Below are 25,365 nucleotides of genomic sequence, written 5' to 3' on the forward strand. Positions count from 1 at the left end.
TAAAACAGATGGCCTGTGAGCTTCTTTTCTGATAAGCAGTTTTGCTGTGTCCTTGGGGCTGCTGTAACGTGATATTGCCATACCCTGGAGTAAACTTAGTGACTTTGTAAAGAACCAACTTGTACCAAGGTAGGACATACTGAGGATGAATCCTATTGATTCATGACTTCAGCTGGAGAATTTCAGAGCATGGTTGCAAACAGTGCGTATTTATAAGTGTACATCTGGAGGATGATCTGCTGGTTATTGGCTCGTTATTTGCTTCCTATACTTTCTCTCTGAAGTGTGCATGTAGATTGTGATGTAAAATTGAATATTTTTGTTGTGTAAATTTTCTATTCTACGTGTTATCTTCTAATACCAAGTTTTCTTCTGCCACCCCAACAGAACTCCTACTGCTCTAAATGTGAAAAATAGCATTAAGATCTTAAAGTAACTGTGGTCACCGCTGACCGTCTTTAGAATAATAGCACTCTGGAGTCCAGCACTAAACATTATGGAGTGTTCTGCAGCCCAGGTGTGCTGGCCAGGTTTGAACAGCAGGGGAGAATTTAGTAGACAGTAAGTAATTTCTTGTCTGCCATTCTGCCCCATTACACATGCAGATGGTCTGAAGAAGGAAATGTGATTTGTACTGGGGGAAAATCAATACATGAAGGTGGAAGATGTTAAGATTTGAGTCAAAAAAGGTGTTTCTTAGTGAGTGTACTGTTTTCTTCTGCGTGATTGACAAAAAGTAGATCCCCTGATGGTTTATAACATGTCAGATTACAATCTCAATTAAATTCTATTAAGGTGGTAATTTCTAAATAGTATTTCATTTGCAATTTATATAGCAGCTTTATGTTGTATCTCTTTTTGGTATGGAAAACAAAAGGATTTATGAACCTGTAAAAACCGATAAAACATTTGATAGCCAATGAGGATAATCTGAACTTTAAAGTTTTTCGTTTGTATAATGTTGCTGACAGTGGTCAAAACTCATTGTAATTGAGTGGCAGGGTAGTGCAGGACTGGAGCAGGTCACCCAAAGAGATTTTGACATTTCCATATTTTAAAGTTTTTGTGACAGGTTTAATAAAACTGCACCATGGCTGACCTGGCCTTGCCGGGGGTAGACCTACTTCAAGTAGGAGTTTGGGTTAAACAAGCTCCAGAGATTCCAGCTAATGAACGCTACTGTGATTTTATGGTCCTCAGTCTTCCTTGGCCTATGAAGATCAATACTGACTACGAACTTCTGAGAAACATCATGTTACTCGCTTCCTGCTGGTCTCCTTTCTCACTTTTTAATTTCTTGTAATTATGAGCAGTGTCACAAGCTTCAAATCCCTCTGCAGAAACTGTTTGCAAATAATTTTTGTTTGTTTAAGGTGTTGTATGGTTTATCATATATTTATTTGTTATCTGTTATGTTCTGTTAACTGGTGGATATTATATTTTTTCTAGTCTCTTTCTTGTCCGTATAAATCACATTTGATTTTTCTGTTAGAATGTGCAATATTACCTGATTAATAAAACTACCCAGAATATAGAAGAACCAGGGAAAGAAATAGGTCAAAACAGCATTTGCATTGGAAACAAGTGAATTGAATGCACCCGATTCCATCTGAGCCGTGTCCTTCAAGGTTTTGCAACTAGTAAATCTGATTTTTTTTTTTTTTTTCAAATCTCTGCCACCCTAAGAACACCAATAAGCAAAATAAGTTTTATGCTTTTTTTTTTTTTTTTTTTCAGTGTCGGTTGCTTTTCCTGCTTTCAATGACATAGCTGGTGATGGGATTTTGATTTAATCTTTTTCAGAAAGTGCTTAGCACTTCAACAAACTTGTTTTCCATCAAGTGATACTTGACTGGTTGCTCTTCAAGTTTTCAGTGGTTTAACTTTAAAATTTCTGACAGCATATCTGATACCGAAGTGCTACTTTACCTCCTTTAAAAATAGACTATTGTAAGCTGAGCTTTTAATACAAGGCCATAACTTCAGAAGTAATATTGAATAGATTTGTTTTTAAAAGTAAACTATTTTTTTGTTATTTTTTTACAATGGATTTTATCAATGTAAAAAATCTTAATTTTAAAAATCTCAGAAGTTGCTTGTGATAAATGTGGCTTTTTTCTTCTTATTTTGAATTAAAGTTCAGGAAGTGAAAATCCAGGGCTTCTACTATGTAGGGCAGAGCATTGTTCTTAAGGTGGTTTTAGTCTGTTGGCATTAAAGCTGTTCTTCCGAAAAATGTTTGATTCCTGTGTTTTTACAGTAGGTTTAATATCGCAATTTACCATAAGCAAAGTGCTTACTCTTTTTATTAGCGACAGTGAGTCGAGGTGGGTAAGAAAAAAATCTCTTATTCATGTTCACTGTCATTAAATTTGGCATGGATGTCCAGATATTCTGTATGTGTAGAGGTGGTAACTATGTGTAGAGGTGGTAACTTACTGACCTAAGGTTAAATATATATATATATATATATATATATGCTGATATATATTTAGAAAAATATTTCAGCTGACAAACATTCCTGTGTATGCAATAACGAATCTGTTTTTTGCAAACAGGAAAGTGAAAGAAGGTACAATCTTGGGTGCCAGCTGCTGTTATGTAAAGATTGATCAGGACTTCTGATTTAAAAAAAAAAAAAAAAAAAAGAGGTCTGTCATTGGACAAGGGTCTGGTTTACTGATGCACCATTTCTCGTTTCTGTTGCTGTTCCACTAATGTCAGTCTTTTCTGTTTTGAGTCTTCTTTTTAACTGCTAGCCAAGTTAAAGTCTTACTCAGATAGTGAGTGTGCTGATCAACTTGTTGGGCTAAGGTAAGGAACTAGGACATAATAAATAGTATGTCAATATACTACTGTTTTAATTTTTCTATACTCTGTGTGATACGATTCTTAGATATTAGGCAGGGGAGAAAGATGTGAAACTTTGCTATAGGGAACTGCTTGACCATAAATTTAAGGTACTCAGAACAATTCTAATCATGTTCATCTTCTCATCTCCCGGATGGAATTCCAGGTCTTTAATTTTTAAGAAGCGTCATGAAAAGCTGTTTTGTGTCTTATTAAATCCCATTTCATCTTTCTGCCTTGTTTTTTATCTATCCTCCAGGTGTTTTTTGTTGTTGTTGTTTTTTGTTTTCTTACAAACTTGTTTTGTTGGTGCCTGTAGTGTTAGGAGGTGTTTGAGAGCTGTTACAAGTTGCTAGAGAATTAATGCAACCTTTTCTTCTACCCCTGTTGCCAGCTGGGCACACGCACTGCATCCAGCCCCTTAATACCTTGTGTCAATTAGAATAAAATGGACTTTTTGATGGAGCATAAATATACGATCAGTACATCACAGTTGTTCCTTGATTTCCTTCTTCCTTATAGGATCTAGATAGTTTCTTACATGATGCAATTTAGTTGAGTATATGGGACCTTTGGAAAGAAGGTGACCGGGGGAAGGTCTTCCTGCCAGAACTCTCTGCTTTGGTTTGGCTTCTGTCTCAGCAGTTGTTTGACAATATAATTCATACCAAATAATTTATTTAAAAAAAAAAAAACAAAAAAAAACTTTTTCAAAATGGTATTCTTTCTCTTTCTCCTCTCCCAACATATCTTATTCAGGCACTTTAATGAAAATCTTGCTTTGCTTCTGGGATGTGGAATCTGGTCATTGGTTCTTTCACACTTTTCTTTCTCAGCTAATTTAGCAACCGTGTTAACATTTTCCATGTGACAGTTATCCAAGCTGGATACGCATTTTTCTTGCTGGTTCTCCTAATGATGTTTGTGATTGATGAGATCTGCCAGCAGATCGTCAGCTCTGGGTATCACATTACTGTGTATTGGGGAGGGGAAAAAAAGACTAAATGGTGCTGCTGTTTGTTTTTTAAATTAAAAAAATCCAAAACAATAATAACAAAACAGAGACATGCCATGCTGTAGAAAGTACTGTATTCTGTGCTAAGTGGTAGTCTGTAACTGAGATAAGAAACCCAGAGAAATTAAAACCGTCAGTTCTGTCCAGAAGAGCTGTCTGACTTCTTTGTAAGAGTAAGATGACTGACATGCAGCCTTACAGTATCTGTTTTTTTTCCTTGGCTGTGCAAAGAAAATGTAATTGCTGGCTGTGTTCCAAGTGATAATAAACTTTAGGATTTTTTCAGTTAGTTTCCCATATGATGAGTATGTGGCTATCCCTGAAAAAGTATTTTTGGGAAAAAAAAAGTCAGGGTTGCAAGCAGCTGTGCTATATGTGAGCCCAGAATGCAGGGGCATTTCTGGCACATGCTGTTCCCCATGCTTGTTTTGGCTTGGTAGCTTTGTGACCCAAAATCACGGACAAACATGAACAAATTGGTTTTGTAGAGCATTAACATGTATTTGTGGTTGCCCCTATTAATATTATCTCTTTCTTTGGGTAGTTAAATTTTGGACATTATTTCAGTGTCACATACCGTGCAGATCTTTTGCAGTAATGTTATTTGAGGGTCTTTTATATATACTGCCTTGTTCTATCAGAATCAGTATATCTTTGACTAGACGTGTCAGTATTGCAAGGTGGTACTTTTAGGACTGGAGTTGTGGGAAGGACTAAGAAGATTACACTCTGAATTGTAGTAAAACATGGAAATGTAAACACTTAGGAAGAAAATCTAAAGGCATAAAAGCAAACATGATATCAATTTGTCAGACTTTGGGTCTGACAGTACTAAGTATTTCCGTTTAACTTCGGTATTCTATATATAAAATATTTTGGAAAAACAACTAAAACATTCTGTTCAAAAAATGTCAAAACATAACCATTAGATACCATTCTTCTCTGAAATGGAATTTTAAACCAAATGGAAACAATTTTGCAAAATGTTTTGATTTTTGATACTAACTTCCCCAGTAGTAAATCATTCCATCAGAATTGTTGGTTGCATTCATTATGAGTTGCTTTCCTGGATTTAAAAGGAGTATAATAATTGTCATTTTCGAAACACGTTCACTTTGGCCCTGTAAAGTTATATTCTTCAAAACGATAAAGGATAGCTACAGATCAATTCTGATGTGATCTTATTGTAACTTTTTTCCCCCAGAAGAGAGTTTTAAATACTAATAACACGCAAGAAAGAGTTTGGAGCACATAGATGGCATCCAGAGCTCTTAAAAATTTGAAGTTTTATAGTTGGAAAACAAATGAGTGGAGTCTTCCTCAAAAAATTAATGGACTTCGTTATTTTAGTAATGGCACCCAAATTGAGTAAATCTGATGTGGTTGTTATCCAAGACATTATTTACATTCTTTATATAGCACAGTAGAACAGAGACATTTTTCTTTTTATGTTAGATTTAATTACCAGTAGAATTTGTTTGAGAACTAATGAGAGTAATGGAAAAATTACTGCCTCTGGCAATGATTCATGCCAATAGATGTGTGCATATGAGTTCTGGTAAATGAAATCACTTTGCAATGTAGTAATAGCTCTTAAGTGCTGAAGAACTGTCCTAGCTCACATCCTCCTATTCTTGCTCTTGGATGAGGCTTAAACATTGAGCTCCTGACTATCCTTCCTTATGCTGCCCACAATGAAAAGTCACTGGCCTTGTAACATTCAGACATATTCAAGAAACACAAGGCACAAGCTATTATTTCAATTATTCTTTAGAAGATCAGAGTTCTGGATTTAAAAAAAAAAATCAAAGTGATTTTGCAAAAAAGGAAACTGCAGGTGATCAGAACCACTGCCATAGCAACTCATAACAAGGATACTGTCTGAACTACATCTTTGATAAAGCTCTTCCCATGGTTTCTGGTTTTACTAACCACAAAAGTGCAACCTCTAGATTTTGTTGTTTGTTTTTCCCAGAAAGGCAGGTATGAAAAGAAAACATTTTTTTTTTTTTAATATGTTTGAATATTTGGGCCAGTCACTTTGTGACTGTTCTATGCAGACCTCTCCATGAGGACATCCTTAGTGAGGAGTATTTTTTGAGACTCTTCTTGATGTTATAGTCCTTTCTGAAGAAACATGATGTCACAAATCATTCTGACAATATTCTTCTGGCTAGTTATGGCATTAGGGTAAACTGCTTTTTTTTTCCCTTATGTATTTTTCTCCTTTTTATTCTGTGCCACTTTACCTTTTCTTTGTATGAAATTCTAATGGTTTTCTCAGGACGCAACTTACATCTGAGCATTCAATATGATAACAGTGAAAGCATTCAGTTGTGTTCAGATGCCGTATTCCGTAACAAAATGCGTATTAAATAAAATCTCTTAAGTATTAAATAAAATTTATTAAAACGTATTTATTAAAATGTAAAATTTATTAAAAACTTATTAAATAAAATCTCTTAAAATCTCTTAAAATCTCTGGAAAATATGTAGGTCTTGTGCTATGAATGTGCTGACCAGGTATTTAGCCAGAGACTTTTAGTACTTACAACTTGACTTTTTTTAACATCATGTTTGTTACAAAGTCTTGGAAAAAGCTGTTGCTTAGATATATTTTTCAAACTTTTCTTTAGCTAGTACTAATTGATTAAATCACACTTAATTCTTCTAGCACCTATGCACAAAGTAAATAAAGCTTCTCTCTGTGTGTGTACCCACATTTATGTGGGTATTAATATCAAGAGGTCAGGAAATCACTTCTGTTCCATACCAGTAACTATTCTTCAAAAATTCCTATTTAAAGCAATAAATAAAGCCATTGTGGACGACAATGATGGAAGCAAGATGGTTGTGTTAAGTCTTATTATAAGTTAATTTCCATCAAATTGCAGTGTTCTTCTTTCTTGAACTCAGTAGCATTTAGATGAACAGATGTTTAAGTTAAATTGAGAAAATGTTGATTTATAATTTGGCAGAACTAACTATGTTTTTCTATCTACTTCACCAAACCAGTATTTAAATAAATGCAGCTGAACATCAAATCATCTGGAGTTTCAAAATGCCTGGCCAGATTCTGAATATGACAACAGTCAGAGTCTCCACGGACTTCATTGCCAAGTCTTGACACCCCTTCTGAGTCTGCTTGTCTGGCATGTCATGATTTAGATCCATTCAATACCTGTTTCTGGATTGTTTGCTCATATAAAAGTAAGATTATCTCATTTCAGCTGCCAGAGAAAAGTACCTCTTTTCAAAATAAAAAAATAAAAAAAAATCCCTGAAGCTGTAATCACTTACAAGATATATATTTCCAATAATCACTAATTCATTAGGGTATTGAAGCCTATACAATTCAGCTTCAATCTGTGAGTTTATTTGGGCCTTAAATTCCTGTGAGAATAATTCACTGTATCTTTTGAGGTTGTCATAGAGTTGTCACCGTCTTTTTCATGCACAGCATGTGATTCCTTCTAATTAGTATTTGCTTGCAGGACACATGGTGTTGTTGCTTGGTAGTATTTCTTCACTGATACTAGTTGTTTCTCCAGCAAGCATCCAGAATATCGCAGTGCTTAGTTGCAGTCACAGGCGGGTGTAAGTATCTGTTCATCATTTGCATAAGAAGAAATGTGGACACAGGTCTCTTAAGAGCCTGGGTGTTGCTTGTCTGTAAACCATAATTCGGCACTGCATTTAAATATATAATTAACAGTACACAAGATTTGGTCCTTATTCAAAAAAAAAAAAAGGTAAACATCATAGATGCTCATTTGTAAACATGTTATGGAAACATATCCTTGTTTATGGACACATTGATGCAATGCTGTTTTTCCAATCTTCCTCTTCGTAATCACATTGTAAGATTTCTTTTGAACATTGACAGGCTTTTAGTCAATTTCAGAGCTGGGTGCCCTCGATCATGTTGAGGGAGAGCTTTAATAAACCATCTTAAACTCATACAGATTATGCAAATGGAAGGCCTGTCCCAGAGAACTTTCCTTTTACAATGCCTCTATCTTTCTAATTTAGGTTTCTTTTTTTTTTTTCAGTGCAGAAAGGAGCCGTTAGTTTGCCAAAAAGGTTTTCGGAAGATTTGTGTCTCTAGAATGTGTCCACTTTTCCTTTTTTTTTTTGTTTGTTTTAGATGTGGCTTGTCTGTATGCTTTCAGTAAATCTGCTTTGATTACATACTCCTATTCTCTAGGTCTGCGGTGTCTAGTCTATCTTCTGCACTCAGATCTTGTCGTTTTCCTCCAAACCAGTGTAGTGCAAATATTTTACATGGGAATGGGTTTGCTGAGTGGCTAATAGTACCTCTGCTGTTAGCTCAATAACCTCACCTGGTGTTATAAATTTACTGGATATGAACTCTGGGAGCATGGTGAAGGTCAGCTGTCTATGCAATAACATGAATTCTGTAGCTTTAAGAACTCTAGCAAGGAGGAGTTGAAATATCTTTGTCAATTTTCAAGTTTTTGTTGGTTGGGTTCTTTTTTTTTAATTACTTAAATAATACTTGATTACTTAAATATAATGATGTGGTACTCAAGCCATTTGTAAGTGGCAGTCTGGTGGTAAACTGGCTATTTAAACTGACTATCACCTAAACTGACTACTAATTTAAGTTAAATCTATTAAAATGTTTTTAAGTAAGAACACTAATACTCTGTCAGTATGTGCTTGCTTTCAGCGCTGTATAGAAATCAGAGCTCTAGGTACCTCACTTAGCAATTTTCTTTTTTTTCAATGTGTCGAACAAATAAATTACATGTTATGCTAGTCTCTTCTGTGGGAATAGAAAAAGCATTTGTTTCTGTTTTAAGTTGACAATGTGGGTAAAGAGGGGTGGTGGGAAGGGAGGGTAGCAGCTTACATTTTTGTTTTGGTCTATGGAAAAAAGCCAGACCGTCGGTTGAGATCTTCTGACTAAAGTCTCAAAAGAGATGCTGATTGAAACTAACAGACAACTTCTGTAGGGACTGGAGAACAAGGAAAGGGTGAATACTAGGAAATACAAATAGTGATAAACAAGCTCTGCTGGAAAGACCTGAAAAAGGGAAATGAAAAATACGTCCTGATGAGCCTACAAACTAGAGGGAGAATAACCCCACGATGTAGTGCATAGGGTAGGGATTTCTCCTCAGGACCCTGCCTGGTTTTTGGTGTTGTAACTGATGTATCTCCCTTAAAAAATAATAAAAATAAACTAAAATCTTATGCAACCTTTATTAAAAAAATAATAATATAAAAAAGACATTTGCCTTGGCTGGTTAGTTTTCTATTTAATGCTTACACATTTTAATTTTGCTTAATAGTTCTATCACCCTTTATATTGGATAAATTATGCAGACTATCAACATGACTGGCAGATACTTAACAAGTGTTATATATAGTTCTGGTTGTTAAATACTGGAGAGCATCTTCAAAAAATTGATGCATTCACTTTGGTTTAGATTACATTGTTAGAGAAAGAGTGGTTTGAGCTCTGTCCCGTGAGCGAGCAAGAGAGGAGGAGGATGCGATCAGTTTATCAGTTGTCTTGTGGATAGCCACTGGTGAGAGTTACATGTTCAGTGGATGTGCAGCTATAACACTTTTCTGCAAACCGTGTTGGAAGAGCAGCATGAGAAATGTGGCAGAGGTTTCAGAAGCCATCATTTATTTGCGCTGTTAATTGCAGTTAAGAACAGCAGATCTCAGTGTGGAAGGGGCTGGGTACATACCATCAAACTTCATAAGTTTTGGGTTGAATCATCAGTGGAATTCTCTGAGAAACAATCTCTTCATACATCAGCATGTGCCATCCTCTTTGTAGTCAATGCTTTTATTTATTTAAATAACATCAGAATGCTTCCTTTTTAGGAAAATGTTTTTAAGTCAGTAGAGCTCAAATGAGAGCTCTTTCTCAAAAGAGAATTCAAGTTATAAGGATGTACTGCAGCTTGTACTATGTTTTGGATGTCTGATGGAAGTGCCTTGATACTAACCTGTTATGAAGTTGCAGGAAACATCTCCGACTCATTTAAAATATCACAGCATTTTTCTAGTCCAATAAATCAGCGAACAGTTTTTCAGAAGAATGATCTTAGTGTGTAGACTGGTTTTGAAGGGACGAATGTTTATTGGTTGATTTAAATAATTTTAGCACTACCCAAGGAAAATTAGATGTCTCACTAGTAATGCTTTTTCTCTGACTTAATTTACAATATGGGAATAAATGTTTAAGTGTCTTGTTTACAAAACAGGAAGAAGAAATGTATTTTGTGTAGCACAGAAATAGACCTCCAAATAGGTTTCCTGATTTCCAGAGCTACTAAGTGTATTTCTCACTAAATTTTTAGTGTAGTATTTTTGGTAGCATTTTTGCACTTTTAGGCATATAAGCGTTCTATATTGTAATTCCTCATTCTGTGAACTAGCAGCTGTACTTACTAACCTATATGGATTTTGAGGCTTGATTGTTGTTTTTTTCCAACAATTTGTTGGAATCCTTGAAGGAGAAATTCCCTTATCAGTGCGAGTTATTGCTGCCATTAACTAGGGACCCAGTGCTTCAGCAGCTTCTGTGGATAATTTGTTCTGAGATTGGAAACCTTTCTGCTACCCTAAGAAATGGAAGGTCATGTCGTGTGTCAGAGGAAAGGTAATCCACCCTAGTTGTAAGATGTTATACTGAAAACATTATTATGATAAATAGACCACTCATCATATATCTTTTCCTCTCTTAATATCTCTTGTGGTAGCCTTAGCCAGTACTCATATGAGTTACTGAGTTTTAAGCCCGAGGTTAATTCCACTTTTAGAGTAATTGTTATCTGAGAGAAACTTCTCCTTACAGCCGTGTGCCTATGGGACTGAAAGGAGTCTTTGCTGTATGGCTGCTTCTTATTTGTAAATAAAGGACAAAAAAGTGCTACCATAGTTCATATGACTGAATCTGTATTTTCTTGTGACTTTTAGTTAGCTAGTAAGTACTATCTGGCTTTTTTTTTTTTTGGTAACACATTATTGACTTGAAATGCAGAATGTTTAGTGATACATGGATATACTAGTCTGAACTTATTCAACAGAACAAGCTGATTCTTTTTTTTCCTAGTTCATAATTGTGGTGGTTTTACTCGGGTGGGTGGCCGAGCTCCACCACAACCGCTCTCTCACTCCCCCTCCTCAAAGACGAATGGGGAGAAAATACGATAAAAAGGGCTCAAGGTTTGAGATAAGGATGAGGAGATCACTCAACAATTATCGTAATGGGCAAAACAGACTCAGAGTAGGGAGATAGTAAGATTTATTACCTATTACTAACAAGCTAGAGAAGTGAGAAACAAAGGAAAGAAACCAAAAGCACCTTCCCCCCATCCACCCTCCTCCACCTCCTCCCCCCGAGCAGTGCAGGGGAACGGGGGAATGGAGGTTGCAGTCCGTCTATAGCGCTTCTTCTTCACCACTCCTTCTCAGTCACTCTCATCCCCTGTGCTGTGGGGTCCCTCCCACGGGATGCAGTCCTTGTTGGACTGACCCAGCATGGGCTGCCCACAGGCAGCAGCTCTTCAAGAACTGCTCCAGATATGGGTCCGTACCACGGGGTCCATCCCTCAGGAGCAAACTGCTCCAGCCTGGATCCCCCACGGGCAGCAGCTCCTGCCAGGTCACCAGCTCCTGCGTGGGCTCCTCTCCACGGGCTACAGGTCCAGCCCAGAATCTGCTCCGGTGGGGGTCTTCCACGGGCTGCAACCTCCGTTGGTGCAGCTCTACCTGCTCCACCATGGTCTCCTCCACGGGCTGCAGCGTGGAACCCTGCTCCACCGTGGTACTCCATGGGCTGCAGGGGGACAGCTTGCTTCACCATGGTCCTCACCACAGGCCGCAGGGGACTTCTGCTCCAGTGCCTGGAGCACCTCTCCCCCTCCTTCTTCACTGACCTTGGTGCCTGCAAGGCTGTTCCTCACTCTCCAAGCTGCTGTGTGGCCCAGCATTTTTTTCCCTGTGTTAAATATGCTCTCACAGAGGTGCAAACAACATCACTTATTGACTTGGCTCTGGTCAGCAGTGGGGCCCTTCCCTAACATGGGGCAGCTGCTAGATTCTTCTCACAGAAGCCACCCCTATGGCCCCCTGCTACCAAAACCTTGCCACATAAACCCACTACAATAGTATAAGCCTCTAAGAGAGAATATTAACAAGTTGAGTGGAAAACTCTTTAAAAATTACTGGCCTTTCCCTAGGCTTTATCTTCACCTTTAAATTTTAACATCTGGACTTTATGTAGTTGGGCTTGACTAGATTAAAAGACAATAACATGTACATGTTCCTCTTCTTCTTGGACATCTCTGGTCTCTCTTTCAGTTACGGTGGTGAGATTAAACTGTCTCAGTGCACAGAAGATATGTCAGCAAGCTTACTGAATGATTTCTGTTCACTGAACTGGCATATCTAAAGTTTTAAATTTCATCTCATTTTTCTGTCTGATACTAGATTATATTTTTTATTGTCTGGTCAAATCAAAGTATTGCTGTATGCTGGCATCGACAGTTTTGAGAGTGTGAGCCTATGCACCACAGTTTTGGAGGTGGAGGCCATACTTAGTCCAGAAGAAACATTTTGGCTGGGAGCCACACCCCCCTCATCTTCATAACTGGCAGATCTGCAATCTTACCTTGTGTTTTAGAGTAATCGTAGGAAAAATAACAGGAAAATGGGTGTAGCCTTCTTATTCTCTGGTGTGCAGTAGCTTTCCAAGAGCGTTGTATAGTTTCACTTAGATTTAGTATTAGTTTGATTCATGTGTTACCTCTGGACTCCAGAAAGATGTATGTGATCTTATATTTGATATATATATAGGCCCTGAGAAGATGGATGTTTTTTTTGCTGAAAGGTCTCAGGTATGTTTTAGCTTACCATCATTACGCCCTTTTGCTGCGAAGGCCAATAGCTCTGAGCATAGCTGTCGCATAACCAGCCTGCAGGAGGGTCTGGCTTTTTCAGTGCCTGTTTTTGGCAGTAGCAGCTGGGACGTACAAGGAGTGGAGAGCCACACAGTGCAGAAAGCACGGAGATGCTAGCTAATTTATGTGGATGAAAATTGGCTGTGCCTGCCTAAAAACTCAAATCTGTGTATCTCACATGGTCTGCGAGTGAGCTAGTTGCTCAGCTTTACCAACCAGAATTTTCTCTTCCCTTCAAATCTTGCTTCTGTTCAACTGTGGTTCCTTCTGCTCTATTATCGTGTAAGAAGCTACATATGATTTCTTGTGGGCATGAAATATCACCCAGAGTTTGTACCCATTGCACTTCTAGGTTAGTATTCTGCTACTGGCAGAGATTAGGGTTTTCAGCCCTCCTTTCTTTTCTGCTAGTGTTATTATCTGTGAGACTTGTGGAGACTTCCATAGCCTGTAACTAATTAAACAGAAGAAAATACAGAAAGATAAAATCCAGTTCTTGACTTGCTGTGCCTTAGGTAGCATTCATGGTGTATAAAACAGTCTGCATTTGATTTTTTTTTTTTTTTTGAACCTCTGATAACATAATCACAGTAGTTTGTCTGAACTTCCTAAAACATTTTATGTATTGTTCAAAGGCACTATATTCGCAATCCAAATGTCTAAAAATAATATTCAGTACTCTGTAGGCAAAAAGTAGGACAGTGATTTTATTATGCATTCCAAATTGATTAATTTTTTGGGGTCTTAGATATGACTAATGAGCTTTGCATATATTAGAATTTTCTATGCTGCTTAGTATTACATTGTAATTTCAAATATCCATCATTATTGTCAAAAGTGATGTTGCAAATTTGTTAAGCTAAACATGCAACACTTTGCTATAAATGAGGGAAGGTCATTGAGCCATATGGTGATGGCAGGTCCAGTGGGGGATGGTTGTCACTGTTGACTGAGATTTAAGAAACAAAGATTTTTGGATCAGCTGTAGAGGTGATAGAGGTGGATGAGAGGATAAAGTTTGGAGAATAATGGTAATCTTCCAAATCCTGTAATTTTTAGTGTGTTATTTGTAAGCAGACAGAACAGGGGGTCTGTTACTTCATGTAGATTGTTTAATAAAGGGTATTTGTGGTTTGTTTCCTTTGTCATGAGATCACTGGATTGTGTCTAATTTCAATACGATTCATTATCTTCATAAATGATGGGATTGAGTTCACCGTCAGCAAGTTTGCAGATGACACCAAGCTGAGTGTTGCAGTCGATACAAGAGAACAAAGGGATGCCATCCAAAGGAACCTGGACAAGCTAGAAAAGTGGGCCTACATGAACCTAATGAGGTTCAGCACATCCAAGTGCAAGGTGCTGCACCTGGGTGAGGGCAATCCCAGACATGAGGATGAACTGGGAGAATTACACATTGAGAGCAGCCCTGCAGAGAGGGACTTGGGGGTTCTGGTGGACAAAAAGCTTGACGCAAGCCATCAGTGCACACTTGCAGCCCAGGAAGCCAGCTGCATCACCAGAGGGGTGGCCAGCAGGTGGAGGGAGTGGATTGTCCCCCTCTGCTTTGCCCTCATGAGGTCTCATTTGGAGTGCAGCATCCATATCTGGGGCCCCCAGCATAAGAAGGACGTGGAGTTGTGTGGTGGTTTTACTTGGGTGGGCAGCCAAGCTCCACCATAACTGCTCTCTCACTCCCCCTCCTCAAAGGGAAAGAGGGAGAAAAATATGACACAAAGGGCTCAAGGTTTGAGATAAGGATGAGGAGATCACTCAACAATTATCGTAATGGGCAAAACAGACTCAGAGTAGGGAGATAGTAAGATTTATTACCTATTACTAACAAGCTAGAGAAGTGAGAAACAAAGGAAAGAAACCAAAAGCACCTTCCCCCCATCCACCCTCCTCCACCTCCTCCCCCCGAGCAGTGCAGGGGAACGGGGGAATGGAGGTTGCAGTCCGTCTATAGCGCTTCTTCTTCACCACTCCTTCTCAGTCACTCTCATCCCCTGTGCTGTGGGGTCCCTCCCACGGGATGCAGTCCTTGTTGGACTGACCCGGCATGGGCTGCCCACAGGCAGCAGCTCTTCAAGAACTGCTCCAGATATGGGTCCGTACCACGGGGTCCATCCCTCAGGAGCAAACTGCTCCAGCCTGGATCCCCCACGGGCAGCAGCTCCTGCCAGGTCACCAGCTCCTGCGTGGGCTCCTCTCCACGGGCTACAGGTCCAGCCCGGAATCTGCTCCGGTGGGGGTCCTCCACGGGCTGCAACCTCCGTCGGTGCAGCTCTACCTGCTCCACCATGGTCTCCTCCACGGGCTGCAGCGTGGAACCCTGCTCCACCGTGGTACTCCATGGGCTGCAGGGGGACAGCCTGCTTCACCATGGTCCTCACCACAGGCCGCAGGGGACTTCTGCTCCAGTGCCTGGAGCACCTCTCCCCCTCCTTCTTCACTGACCTTGGTGCCTGCAAGGCTGTTCCTCACTCTCCAAGCTGCTGTGTGGCCCAGCATTTTTTTCCCTGTGTTAAATATGCTCTCACAGAGGTGCAAACAACATCACTTATTGACTTGGCTCTGGTCAGCAGTGGGGCCCTTCCCTAACATGGGGCAGCTGCTAGATTCTTCTCACAGAAGCCACCCCTATGGCCCCCTGCTACCAAAACCTTGCCACATAAACCCACTACAAGTTGTTAAAAGCAAGTCCAGAGGAGGGCCATGAAGATGATCGGAAAGCTGGAGCACCTCTCCTGTGAAGAAAGGCTGAGAGAGCTGGGGCTGTTCAGCCTGAAGAGAAGGCTCTGGGGAGACCTCATTGCAGCCTTTTAATACTTAAAGTGGGCTTTTGGAAAGGATAGAGGAGGACTCTTTACTTGGGTAGATAATGATAGGGCAAGGGGGAATGGTCTTAAACTAACAGAGGATAGATTTAGATTAGATATAAGGAAGAAATTCTTCACTCTGAGGGCAGTGAGGCACTAGCACAGGTTGCCCAGATAAGCTGTGGATGCCCCATCCCTAGAAGTGCTCTAGGCTAGGTTGGATGAGACACTAGGCAACCTGGAAAAGTGGGAGGTGTCACTGGCCAAAGTCTCAATCCAGGCCATACCCCTTGCAGTCCAAGAAGTTGGAGTATAGCAGGGCTTTATGCCTTGCTTCTTAATTGGGAAAAAAAAAAGGGGGGGGGGGGGAAGGGAAAGAAAAAAAAAGCACTACTACTTCATAAAAGGCAATTTGTTTTGTACTGACAAGTGGGAAATGTTTCTAGCCAGCAAGGCTGCTCAGCACCCAGTTGGTTTCTAAATGAACAGTTTGTGTTGCCAAGACCTGCAGCATGGCTGGCTGTCTTCAGGGTACCTGTGTCAGAGACTGAACGACTTCATAGAATGAAAGGCAATCCCTGGCCAGTGGTGAAGAGAGAAATTTTGATGACAGCATTGAACTAAAACTGTAGTATTTCTGGGAAAATATAATGGAATTTGTAATGGTGATTCACAGCAGGCTAGACCTTTATTAAGAGCTGTTCAGAAATAGTAGCACAACAAATGGAATGGTATACATCTGCCTCAAAAGGAAGAAGAGAGAAATCCATCTTGTCAGGATTTGAACTTGTGGTTTCAAGGCATTCCCCGCCTGGTAATTGAACTGCAAAGCTACCCTGGTGTCCTGGTGAGCAGTTGCCAGGGTCTTGGGCGGTGAAAGCGTAGCAGAGAGCTGTTTGTCATTTGAGGCCATCAGGACACTTTTCATCTGTGGCAAATTCTGTTTCTTGTTCCTGCAGCACATCCTTGCCTGGTGCCTCGTTAACTGAACAACTTGTTCGATGGGGTCCTTCACTGGTAACCCCCCTTTTTTAACCTCTTCTGCAATATAACACTGCAGTTACAACTCCAATTAAGACTAAAAGAGCTCTTTCATTTGGGCATCTTTCCTTTTTTCTTTTAACCCTGACCTTATGAAAAGCACTCCCTTCTGCAGAAATTCTTTACGCTTAGAATTAACCCAATAACTGTTTTTATTTTTAGAAGTATGGCAACAAAAATGTATGTTTCAAAGAACTGCAGATATAGCCGTAGTTTTCTGTGAACAGCACTGGTAGTATTCTGGGGACATGAAGATGTTTGAGCACTGAGGGTAAATCACACCTGACCAACTCCATTGTCTCCTATGATAAAATATCTGAATTTGAGAACAAGGGGAGAGCAGTGGATGTCATTTATCTCTACTTTAGGAAGGCTTTTCAATGCTGTCTCCCATAATATTCTTGTGTATAAGCTAGGATATTAGGGTATGGACAGGTGGACAAGCACACCATTTAAGACTTGTTGGGTGCTGGGGCTTATAGGGTGGTAGTTAATGGTACATGCTCTGCAGGAGGCTGGTAGTAAATATGTTGATTCAGGGGTCAACCCTGGGACTCATCCTGTTTCACATCTTTACACCCAGAGGAAGTAGTAGTGCATTCTCATATAGCTTGCAGATGATGCTAAATTGGGAAACCAGTTAACGCAGTCGAGTAGCACTGCCATCCAGGGTAACCTAGGAAGGCTGAAGGAATAGGCCGACAGCAACTTCATGAAACTCAGTGAGGACAGGTGTGATGTCCCTTACCTGGGAAGGAGCTGAAAAGGGGCTGAGGACCCCAGCAAACTGGGCATGAGCCAGCAGTGTGCTCTGGCAGCAAGGAAGGCCAAGACCACCCGGGGCTGTATCAGCAGTTGCACAGCCAGCAAACTGAGGGAGGTGGTCATCCCCCTCTACTCAGTGCTTGTTAGACCACATCTGGAATACTGCATCCAGTCTTGCCACCCCCAGGAAAGATATCAATAACCTAAGGTAAATTCAGCAGAAGCCACCAAGATGTTTGGGAGCAGAAGCAGCAGCCCCAGTGAGGAGAGGCTGAGGGAGCCAGGTTTAACTGGCTTAAGGAAAAGCTTTTCCACACAAGGACATTAAAGCAAGCATGCAAGTTGCACAGAGAGGTGGTCCAGTCGCCCTCCTGGTTTTCAAGACCTGACTGGGTGAAGCACTGAGTAACCTGGCTCGATCCCATTACTGACCCTGCTTTCAGCCCGAGGCGGGACTAGAGGCCTCCCTAGCTCCTTTCTGATCTGAATGACTCTGTGATCCTGCCAATTGGGTAGTAATCCGTGTTGTCATTGCTGAAATGATTACAAGCACTAACTTCTGCAAGGATAGTCGGAAGAAATAAATGCTTTTTCCCAAAAAGAGCTGCAAGTCTATATGTAAAAATGTGGAGGCATTTTCAGTTTTTAGATTAATTAAAGAAAAGGAAATTTTTGAACTAGACATGTGTATTACAAGTTTTTTGTCTTTCTCATCAAGGGCAGCTTGCACTGAAAAGATTGGAGCTTTTATTAGAATGAGTTCTGAGATAGAGGACACAAAATAACAAGATCTGCTTTAGAAGTAAGTTGTTAGCAAATCTTTATATCTGATTATATAGGATGTCATATGTACTCAGTCAGTCACCAAGTCTGAAATGTATTTTCTAATGTTCATCAGCAAATGCCTTATCTATGTCTGTTCAATACCTCAACCTTTGAAAAATAGGTTGCTGAAATGCTGAACTTAATTTTGTAGTAGAGAGAAAGAGTAAATTGTAGCTTTTCTATTATTATTCCCTATAATGATTCACTATACCATTCCCCCTGTGCCAGAAGGGCATAGTTTCCTTATTTTTATCCCCTTCCTCTGTTCTTTTTGGGTAATCTTCTCTCATAAAGTGTAGCTAGTGCTGTTCTTTTCCTGACATATTTCTTGGCAATTCGATTGCAATTCATATTTTGTATATGAGCAGAGAAACCAAGTAACAGCTTGTAGGTTTCACTCTATATTTTTGGAGGAAAACTTTGTCTAGGAAACAAATCACAATTTGTGATCAATTCAAAAATTAAAGGAAATAATATCAGATTAATCAACAGTCTATGCTAGAAAGATTTATTTTTTTTTCTAGCTCTTTAACCAGAGGATTTTTTTTCTGTTTATTTTCCTGTCCTCCAATCCCACCCTCCAGCTACTGCCCATTTGCTTCCCCCAAGCAAGTCCTGATTCCAGGCTTTGCTTTTATTTGACAGAACAGGCAGGTGTTTTTCTTACTGTGCCACCTGAGGTGGCAGTGCTGAAAAATGTGTAGTGATGGAGTTTGAGGAACACCTTGCTGATTAAAAACATTGCATCCACACCGTGCTCTTGTTCCTGCGTTTAATTAGGCAAGTCACAACTACTTCTTTATGAAATATAAAGGCCTAGGGAAGAATTTATTGTCTTTATTGGTCCAAGTTGAGTTGTCTTGCCTCTCAGTCTCAAACACACTTCTGTCATCAAATGTTTCTTTTTTGTTATTAAGAGGTAATTGCATGCAGCTTTTGCATGACTTTTATTGGTGACTTTTAATGAGACCTTTACAGAAAATGCAGATAGATACATTATACGTATATCTTTCCATATCTATATATATGGATGTATGGAAATAATCCTTCACTCGGAACTAATGCTGTAATGGAGACATCCTCACTAATAGTAATAAAAGTTTAAGGTACTAATTTTCTGCATTTTCTTTTAATTCTAAAATCTTTCAATTTTTAAATTATATGTAATTCTGAAAATTCAGTTAGGCCAATTAATTTTGGTGCACATATTATTAGTAACAATGGGAAGTTCTGAGAATACATGTTATTGTTGCCTTAAATTAATAGATGTTCCAATCCAATAGATTGGAAGGAGAGGTGGTAAGAAAATATAGTTAGCAAAAGGAAACAACTACCTTTACAAGAAGGGTCCCTCACTTGGTATATTTTTATATTGTATATCAGTATCTCACTTCTGCACATTGCCTACTCAAGTAAAAGCATCATATACTTTATTTCAGAATTATTAACTACAGTGGGCTTCCCGGAGATTAAGTATTGATCTCACCTTAATTGATTAAATACAACCTAAATGAAAATGCATTTTTCCTTATTAGCTTATACCTTTTTTTAAAGTCTTGAATCTTCTAACCCAACAGACGCTTCCCTTGCAATGTCTGTCTTGTGTGCACAGGTTGTGTATCACAATACTCCTCTTCTGTATTTGCATAAATGCTCAATGATGAACAATTTGTAAAGCCATTATGTTTAACTGTACGTTGGGTGTAACTGCGATGTGATCCATTAATAGATTGTATTTGTTCACAGTCACAAAGAAGTGTCAACATGTTTGTAAAGCTGTCTTTGAAAGATGACTTAAACCTTTAGCATGTTGTGATACTGGTAAATGCGAAGTGGTGCTGAGACAAACAGTATTTGACCGGGTTTATTTTGAAGGTATAATGCTTCATAGTACGAAGCAAGTATGCCTGCACAGTGTTTCAGCTTTTTTTTTTCTTACACTCCACTTTAGCAGAGCACAAAGATGCAAGAGCGAACACTTGAAAAGGAGACATATATTTAATTTTTTATTTTATTTTCTAGTCAGACATCAGATAAGCAAACATTTTTGAAATAAAAAAATATCTGAACCCCCAAGCAGCAATTATTTTCTGAAGTACCTATGTTGTGACTTCATTCTCTTCTTGTAGGCTTCATTTTTATGAGGACTCATGTTAGGCTTTCAATTGTGCTTCAGGGAAAGAGGAAGATGGACTCTCAGAAGGTAGAGCTAAATGACTGAGTATTAGGAAAAATACTTTTTTAACCATACCTCTGTGGTTTTTACTATTATTTGAGGCCATTGTTGTCTCTTAACATTAGCAGCTAGTCCCCATTCCCTTTGAGTTTGTCTTAATGATTTGGCCTTGCTCTTGCATTAAGCCCCAACCACTCCTTTTATTTTGTACTTAGGAACATCTCTTACCTTGTGTAGTTATCCACCTGCAGTGGCTTTGGTCTGAAGCCATTGCACTGAATCTGTTACCCATTGATTACATACTTCTGATTTAATTGGGAGTTAATTGTGTAATGGATGCACATGAGTAAGAATCGCAAAAAGCGTACCACATTCCAAAGAATGGTGAGAAAAATAGTAGATTGAGAAATGCATTACAAATTTCATTTGTAATGATGTTTCTTAATGAGAATTCTTGTGTTTTTCAGAACTTTCCCAGAGATATAAACTTAACTTACCCGCCTTGCTCAGCTTCTCTTGGAGTGGCATCTGTCACGCGCTGCACCCATCTAAATCAGTACTGCTTCGTTTCCTCCTCCTCAGTGCTCGTCCAGTGCCATACAGAGCCAACTGAGCTCACTGGCGTGGGAAAAAAATGACAAATAAGTGGTTCTCCCTCTGTAGGTAGGACTTCTGTCAGTGCACCAAGCTGGACTGGCTCACCACAGGGTCAGGTACCAGGCTGGCCGTGCTGGTCTGAGTAAGGACGTGGCAGAGGAAGGGTTTCTGCCTGGTGGGGAGGTTGGCAGAAATGCAGCATCTCTTGTTTTCTCACATCGGGTGAAACTGGTTGCACTGTCGTATGCCCTCGGTTCCTTTGTGTCAGTTCCGGTAAATGCCCATCTGGGAGTTACAGCAACCACTCAACTTGCCAATGCACTTTTCATCTCTTTTTCTGTCTTCAGACAGTACTCCTTTTAGGTTGATTTTGTAAGGATTTGTGAAGATAGCCATGTATTCTCTACCACTGACATTTCAAGCTGCAGCTTCAAATGGTACACAATTGATTTTTGGTGTTTATGCTTATTGAACTGAAAATACCCAACATAAGGGCAGTTGGTCAGCTGATGAGTCTCTCTTCATCACCCCGAAGATCTTTGGAGTAGTTCTTATATCAAAAACAGATTATGTGTCTAAATGAACAGGTTCTTTTCATACCATGTGTGTCCTTACAGCATGTTGCTGCACATGCTGCTCTGTTTCAAAAGAGCTCATGGGCTTGCAGCCATATGTTAGTACTAGATTTTGGTGCTCACTCAGCTCTTGAAGTGTAGAGAGCGTTAAGATGTGGAACTGAGATTGCTCCCAACTTGAGCCTATAAAAAGGTGTGTGGTTTGTTTAGTTTTTGTAGTTTTGTTGTTGTTGTTTTGTTTTGTTTAATGAACAAACAAAGCAAATTTGTTTATATCTTGACTTCTTACATAATGTTCAAAGACTTTTGAGTGTTGGAAAGCTGGAGTTGTTCTCCTGGCACCCCTCATTGTAGAGGAAAGGATGCTTTACAGCCAAGTGTAGTATCACGTTTGAGCTCTGAGTTCAGCTCTTCCTTAAGCAGTAATTTGAATCTCAGTGTAACCTTAGTGTAGTGCCATGATACAGAGCTATTCTTTGGCGCGTGTTTAGAATATACTGGAAAATCAATGATTTAGCCGTAGAATTAAGGTTGTGCTTTTAAGCCTATGTAAAATAGCTTCCTTTGGGTATTAATGTTTATAAAGTTGTAAAGAAACTGTAAGAGGAAAAAACTGCAACATACTTTCTGACTACAGATAGAAAACATCAAACCAGTTAACCAGTTTTTAAGTACATATCTTTTCTTTCTGAGTAACTGTTGGGTGTAATGAGAGGAGGAAGGAGAAAACGGAACAATTAATGCACCATATGTACAAATCAGAAAAAACAGTCTGTAGGTGTTATACTGAACAAGAATTTGCTTTAGGCCCTTTTTTTTTTTTTTTAGGTAATGTACTCATTTGTATTGCATTTTGGAAGATTTGTACCCAATAATGGATACTTACCATTTTATTGTTGTTTTTTTGTTGTTGTTTTTCTTTAAGCTAAAAAAATTATATTAGGACTGTGTATCTTTTGGCAACCCTTTCTTTGTTGCAGAAAACATGTTTCTGCACAATTTAATCCTACATATATATATGCGATGATTTGAAATCCATTCATTATCAAGCAACAAAATTACATTCTATCTTAATTATTTGGGGTTGTGGTTGTTGGTTTTTTTTTTGTTTTTTTCCTAGAAGAAAGCAGCTTCCCCTTCAAATCTTGCTAGGACACCAGCTGCAGACAAGAATGAGCTTCCATATTTAATACATTCTATTAACTTCACACATACAAACACACGCTCGCTCACTTGCACACCCCAGTGTCACATTATAGGTGAACAGGCCCTAATTAAAAGTGCGCACCATCTGCCGGTGTGTCGCAGCAGGGTGGGACTCCATAACCATCCCAATTCCTGTGATTGAAATGTATTATTTATGAGCTTAAAGAGAAAATAAGGCTTCTTGGCTGGTGGATCCTGCATTAGGAGCTGGATAGCACCATCTAATGGTGTGGAGTGACGCTGGGTGGGGGTCCTTCATATTCTTCCTCTCCCCTCCTCTGTCCCCTGTACCACTATTTTCACTTTTCAGCATAGTTGGGTGGGTTCATGATCCCGTTTCAGACAATTTTGTGTCTTGTGTTTCACTTTTATGCAAGATTGGAAACAGCTGTTGAAATACTGTACTATTTGTGGTGTTTGCAGCAACCTTTCCTTCCAGAGCCACACGTGAGGTTTTACCTTCTGCAGTAAAACTGGCACTGATGTGATGATAGAGAAGTAGAACATTATCAAGATAGTTGAGCAGGATCAGTGTACTGCTGTTTTCTCCTTCCATCCTCCTAACGAGTGTGTAATAAAAGCATGTACTGCTCAGTCTGAAAATTTTATTTTAATATTGAACTGGGCCCTATTTTTTATTAAGCAATGCATTGCAGACTGCATAAAGGTTCTTACTGGCTTTGAAAGAAAGGGGAAAGTTTCAGAGATGACTGCAGAGATCCTACTTATTACTGTTTATGAGTGGGGAAATGGATAAGGTGTTGGACTGAAAGGTGAAATATGCTTTGTCAGAAGAAATGGGTGACAGAAAGAGCCCTTTTTGGTATGGCTGATCCATTAGTCTTCCAGTGGAAAGTCAGAACTAGTTCTTATGTATAGTGTGTTTATTGTTAGCATTGAGACCAGTGACCTCTAGAATACTAGGAATAAAAATAATCACGCTGACACACATTCGTTTGGGAGCTGGTTGGGTTTTGTTGTGGGTTTTTTTGATTTTTTTTTATGTTCTTGAGCTTTGCAGTATCCAGAATGGGAATCCAACAGTATGTTTACAGTAATAACAAGCAGAGCTATAAGGACTTGACTGATACGTTAAGTATGAAGTTTTCCTACAACAACTTTAAGTAAAATGACTTTTTTAATTTAAAAAATCTGGTTAGTGTTTCAACTCAGGCAAGACAAGAGCCTGAATAAAAATAAATATATACATAAAAAAAAGAGAGAAAAAAAACTAGGCAAGTGAAGTGTGCGTGTGTGTAGATTTATTTTTTTAAAAAGTATGTTTTAAAGAATATTGAAATGTCATAAACTGTGGCACATTTATGAACCTGTCTTTTTATTGTTTATGTTTAGAACGTATGCCATCAGAAGGATAAGAGATGCCTTCAGAGAAAACAAGAATGTAACGGATTCTGAAAAAATAGAAGAACTAGTGAATAAAGCAAAAGCAAACCTAGAGATTATTCATCGGCAGGTATGTTTATTTTTCTTATTTTAGCTAAGAGTTGTATATTCATCAGTCTACTGGCTTATGCCATTACAGATGGAAAAACTAAATCCTTGCTCAAAATATTTCTGGATGAACAGTAGTTTTTATATGTCTGAGTTTGAGAAGATGGTAAACATTCATTTATCCATCGTGGTTGTAACAGGGGATTTAGGGATGCTCGTTTCAGCAGCCTGAAAAGGCCTTGCTATCAAAAGTTATATGATCTTTTGTTACCATTTCTGCTGTTTATTTTACTACCTCTATGTGTCTCTTCACTCTGTTTCTCTGCACTGCCCTCATTTTCCCTTGAATTTGTTTCCTCTACCTCATGTATATTAGATTTCCTTTCCTTGTTCTTTCTTCCTTCCATCACAGTTTTGGAAGAGTGGCAGTGACAACCACTGCAAATAGTCTTGTTTTCTGTGGTTGTATTTCTCCAGCTGCAGATACATTGCTAGAACAATAGCAGAACAAGAAAATCCTAAAGTAAATTAATGAAATGCTGGCTAAATGTGTGTCCAAGCAGGGTGGTAAGTTTTTCTTCAGAAAAAGTTGAGTCACTGGCAATATTTCTCTCTGATGTGGGCTCAGTAGCATTTGTAGCATCTCTGTTCCTTCTAGTGGGTACCATATTTAGATAGGAACTATACTTCTTAAAACTTTAGATTTTTTTTACTTCTTGTATATACCCACACTCTATCTGCAGTGACCATTGGAAATCTAAACAAAGAAAGCTTCTAGTCCTGAACTTTTTAAGGGCACTTGTAATGCCTCAGCTGTGTATCCTTCCAAGTCTGCACTTACTGATACTGGTCAGAGCTCAGCAGTATTTCTATTACATACCGAATTAATATTCCTTAAGCACCTGGTCCTCCAATGGCTGTTTCTTTTTACAACCAGCAGGTCACTTAGCTAGATTGTTACTTCAGCAAGAAGCTGGGCCCTCTGATTCAACAATAAAGTATTAAAATTATGGTGTAAGTTAAATTATTTCTTTAGAATTTCTTTTTTCAGGACCAGGTGGTGTTTTGTGCTCCCATAGCTTTGCTATCTTTT

General features: G+C 39.0%; 1 protein-coding gene across 1 annotated transcript in view; it reads left to right on the plus strand.

Moving 5' to 3' along the window:
- LYRM4 (LYR motif containing 4) overlaps nt 1-25,365 on the plus strand; it is a 96,445-nt gene that overhangs the window by 2,749 nt on the left and 68,331 nt on the right. The window contains exon 3 of the mRNA XM_040549902.1: nt 24,174-24,294. Within this exon, the coding sequence (XP_040405836.1) occupies nt 24,174-24,294 (121 nt within the window). The remainder of the gene's footprint in view (nt 1-24,173; nt 24,295-25,365) is intronic.

The sequence above is a fragment of the Cygnus olor genome, chromosome 2, assembly GCF_009769625.2.
Source record: "Cygnus olor isolate bCygOlo1 chromosome 2, bCygOlo1.pri.v2, whole genome shotgun sequence".
NCBI lineage: Eukaryota > Metazoa > Chordata > Aves > Anseriformes > Anatidae > Cygnus > Cygnus olor.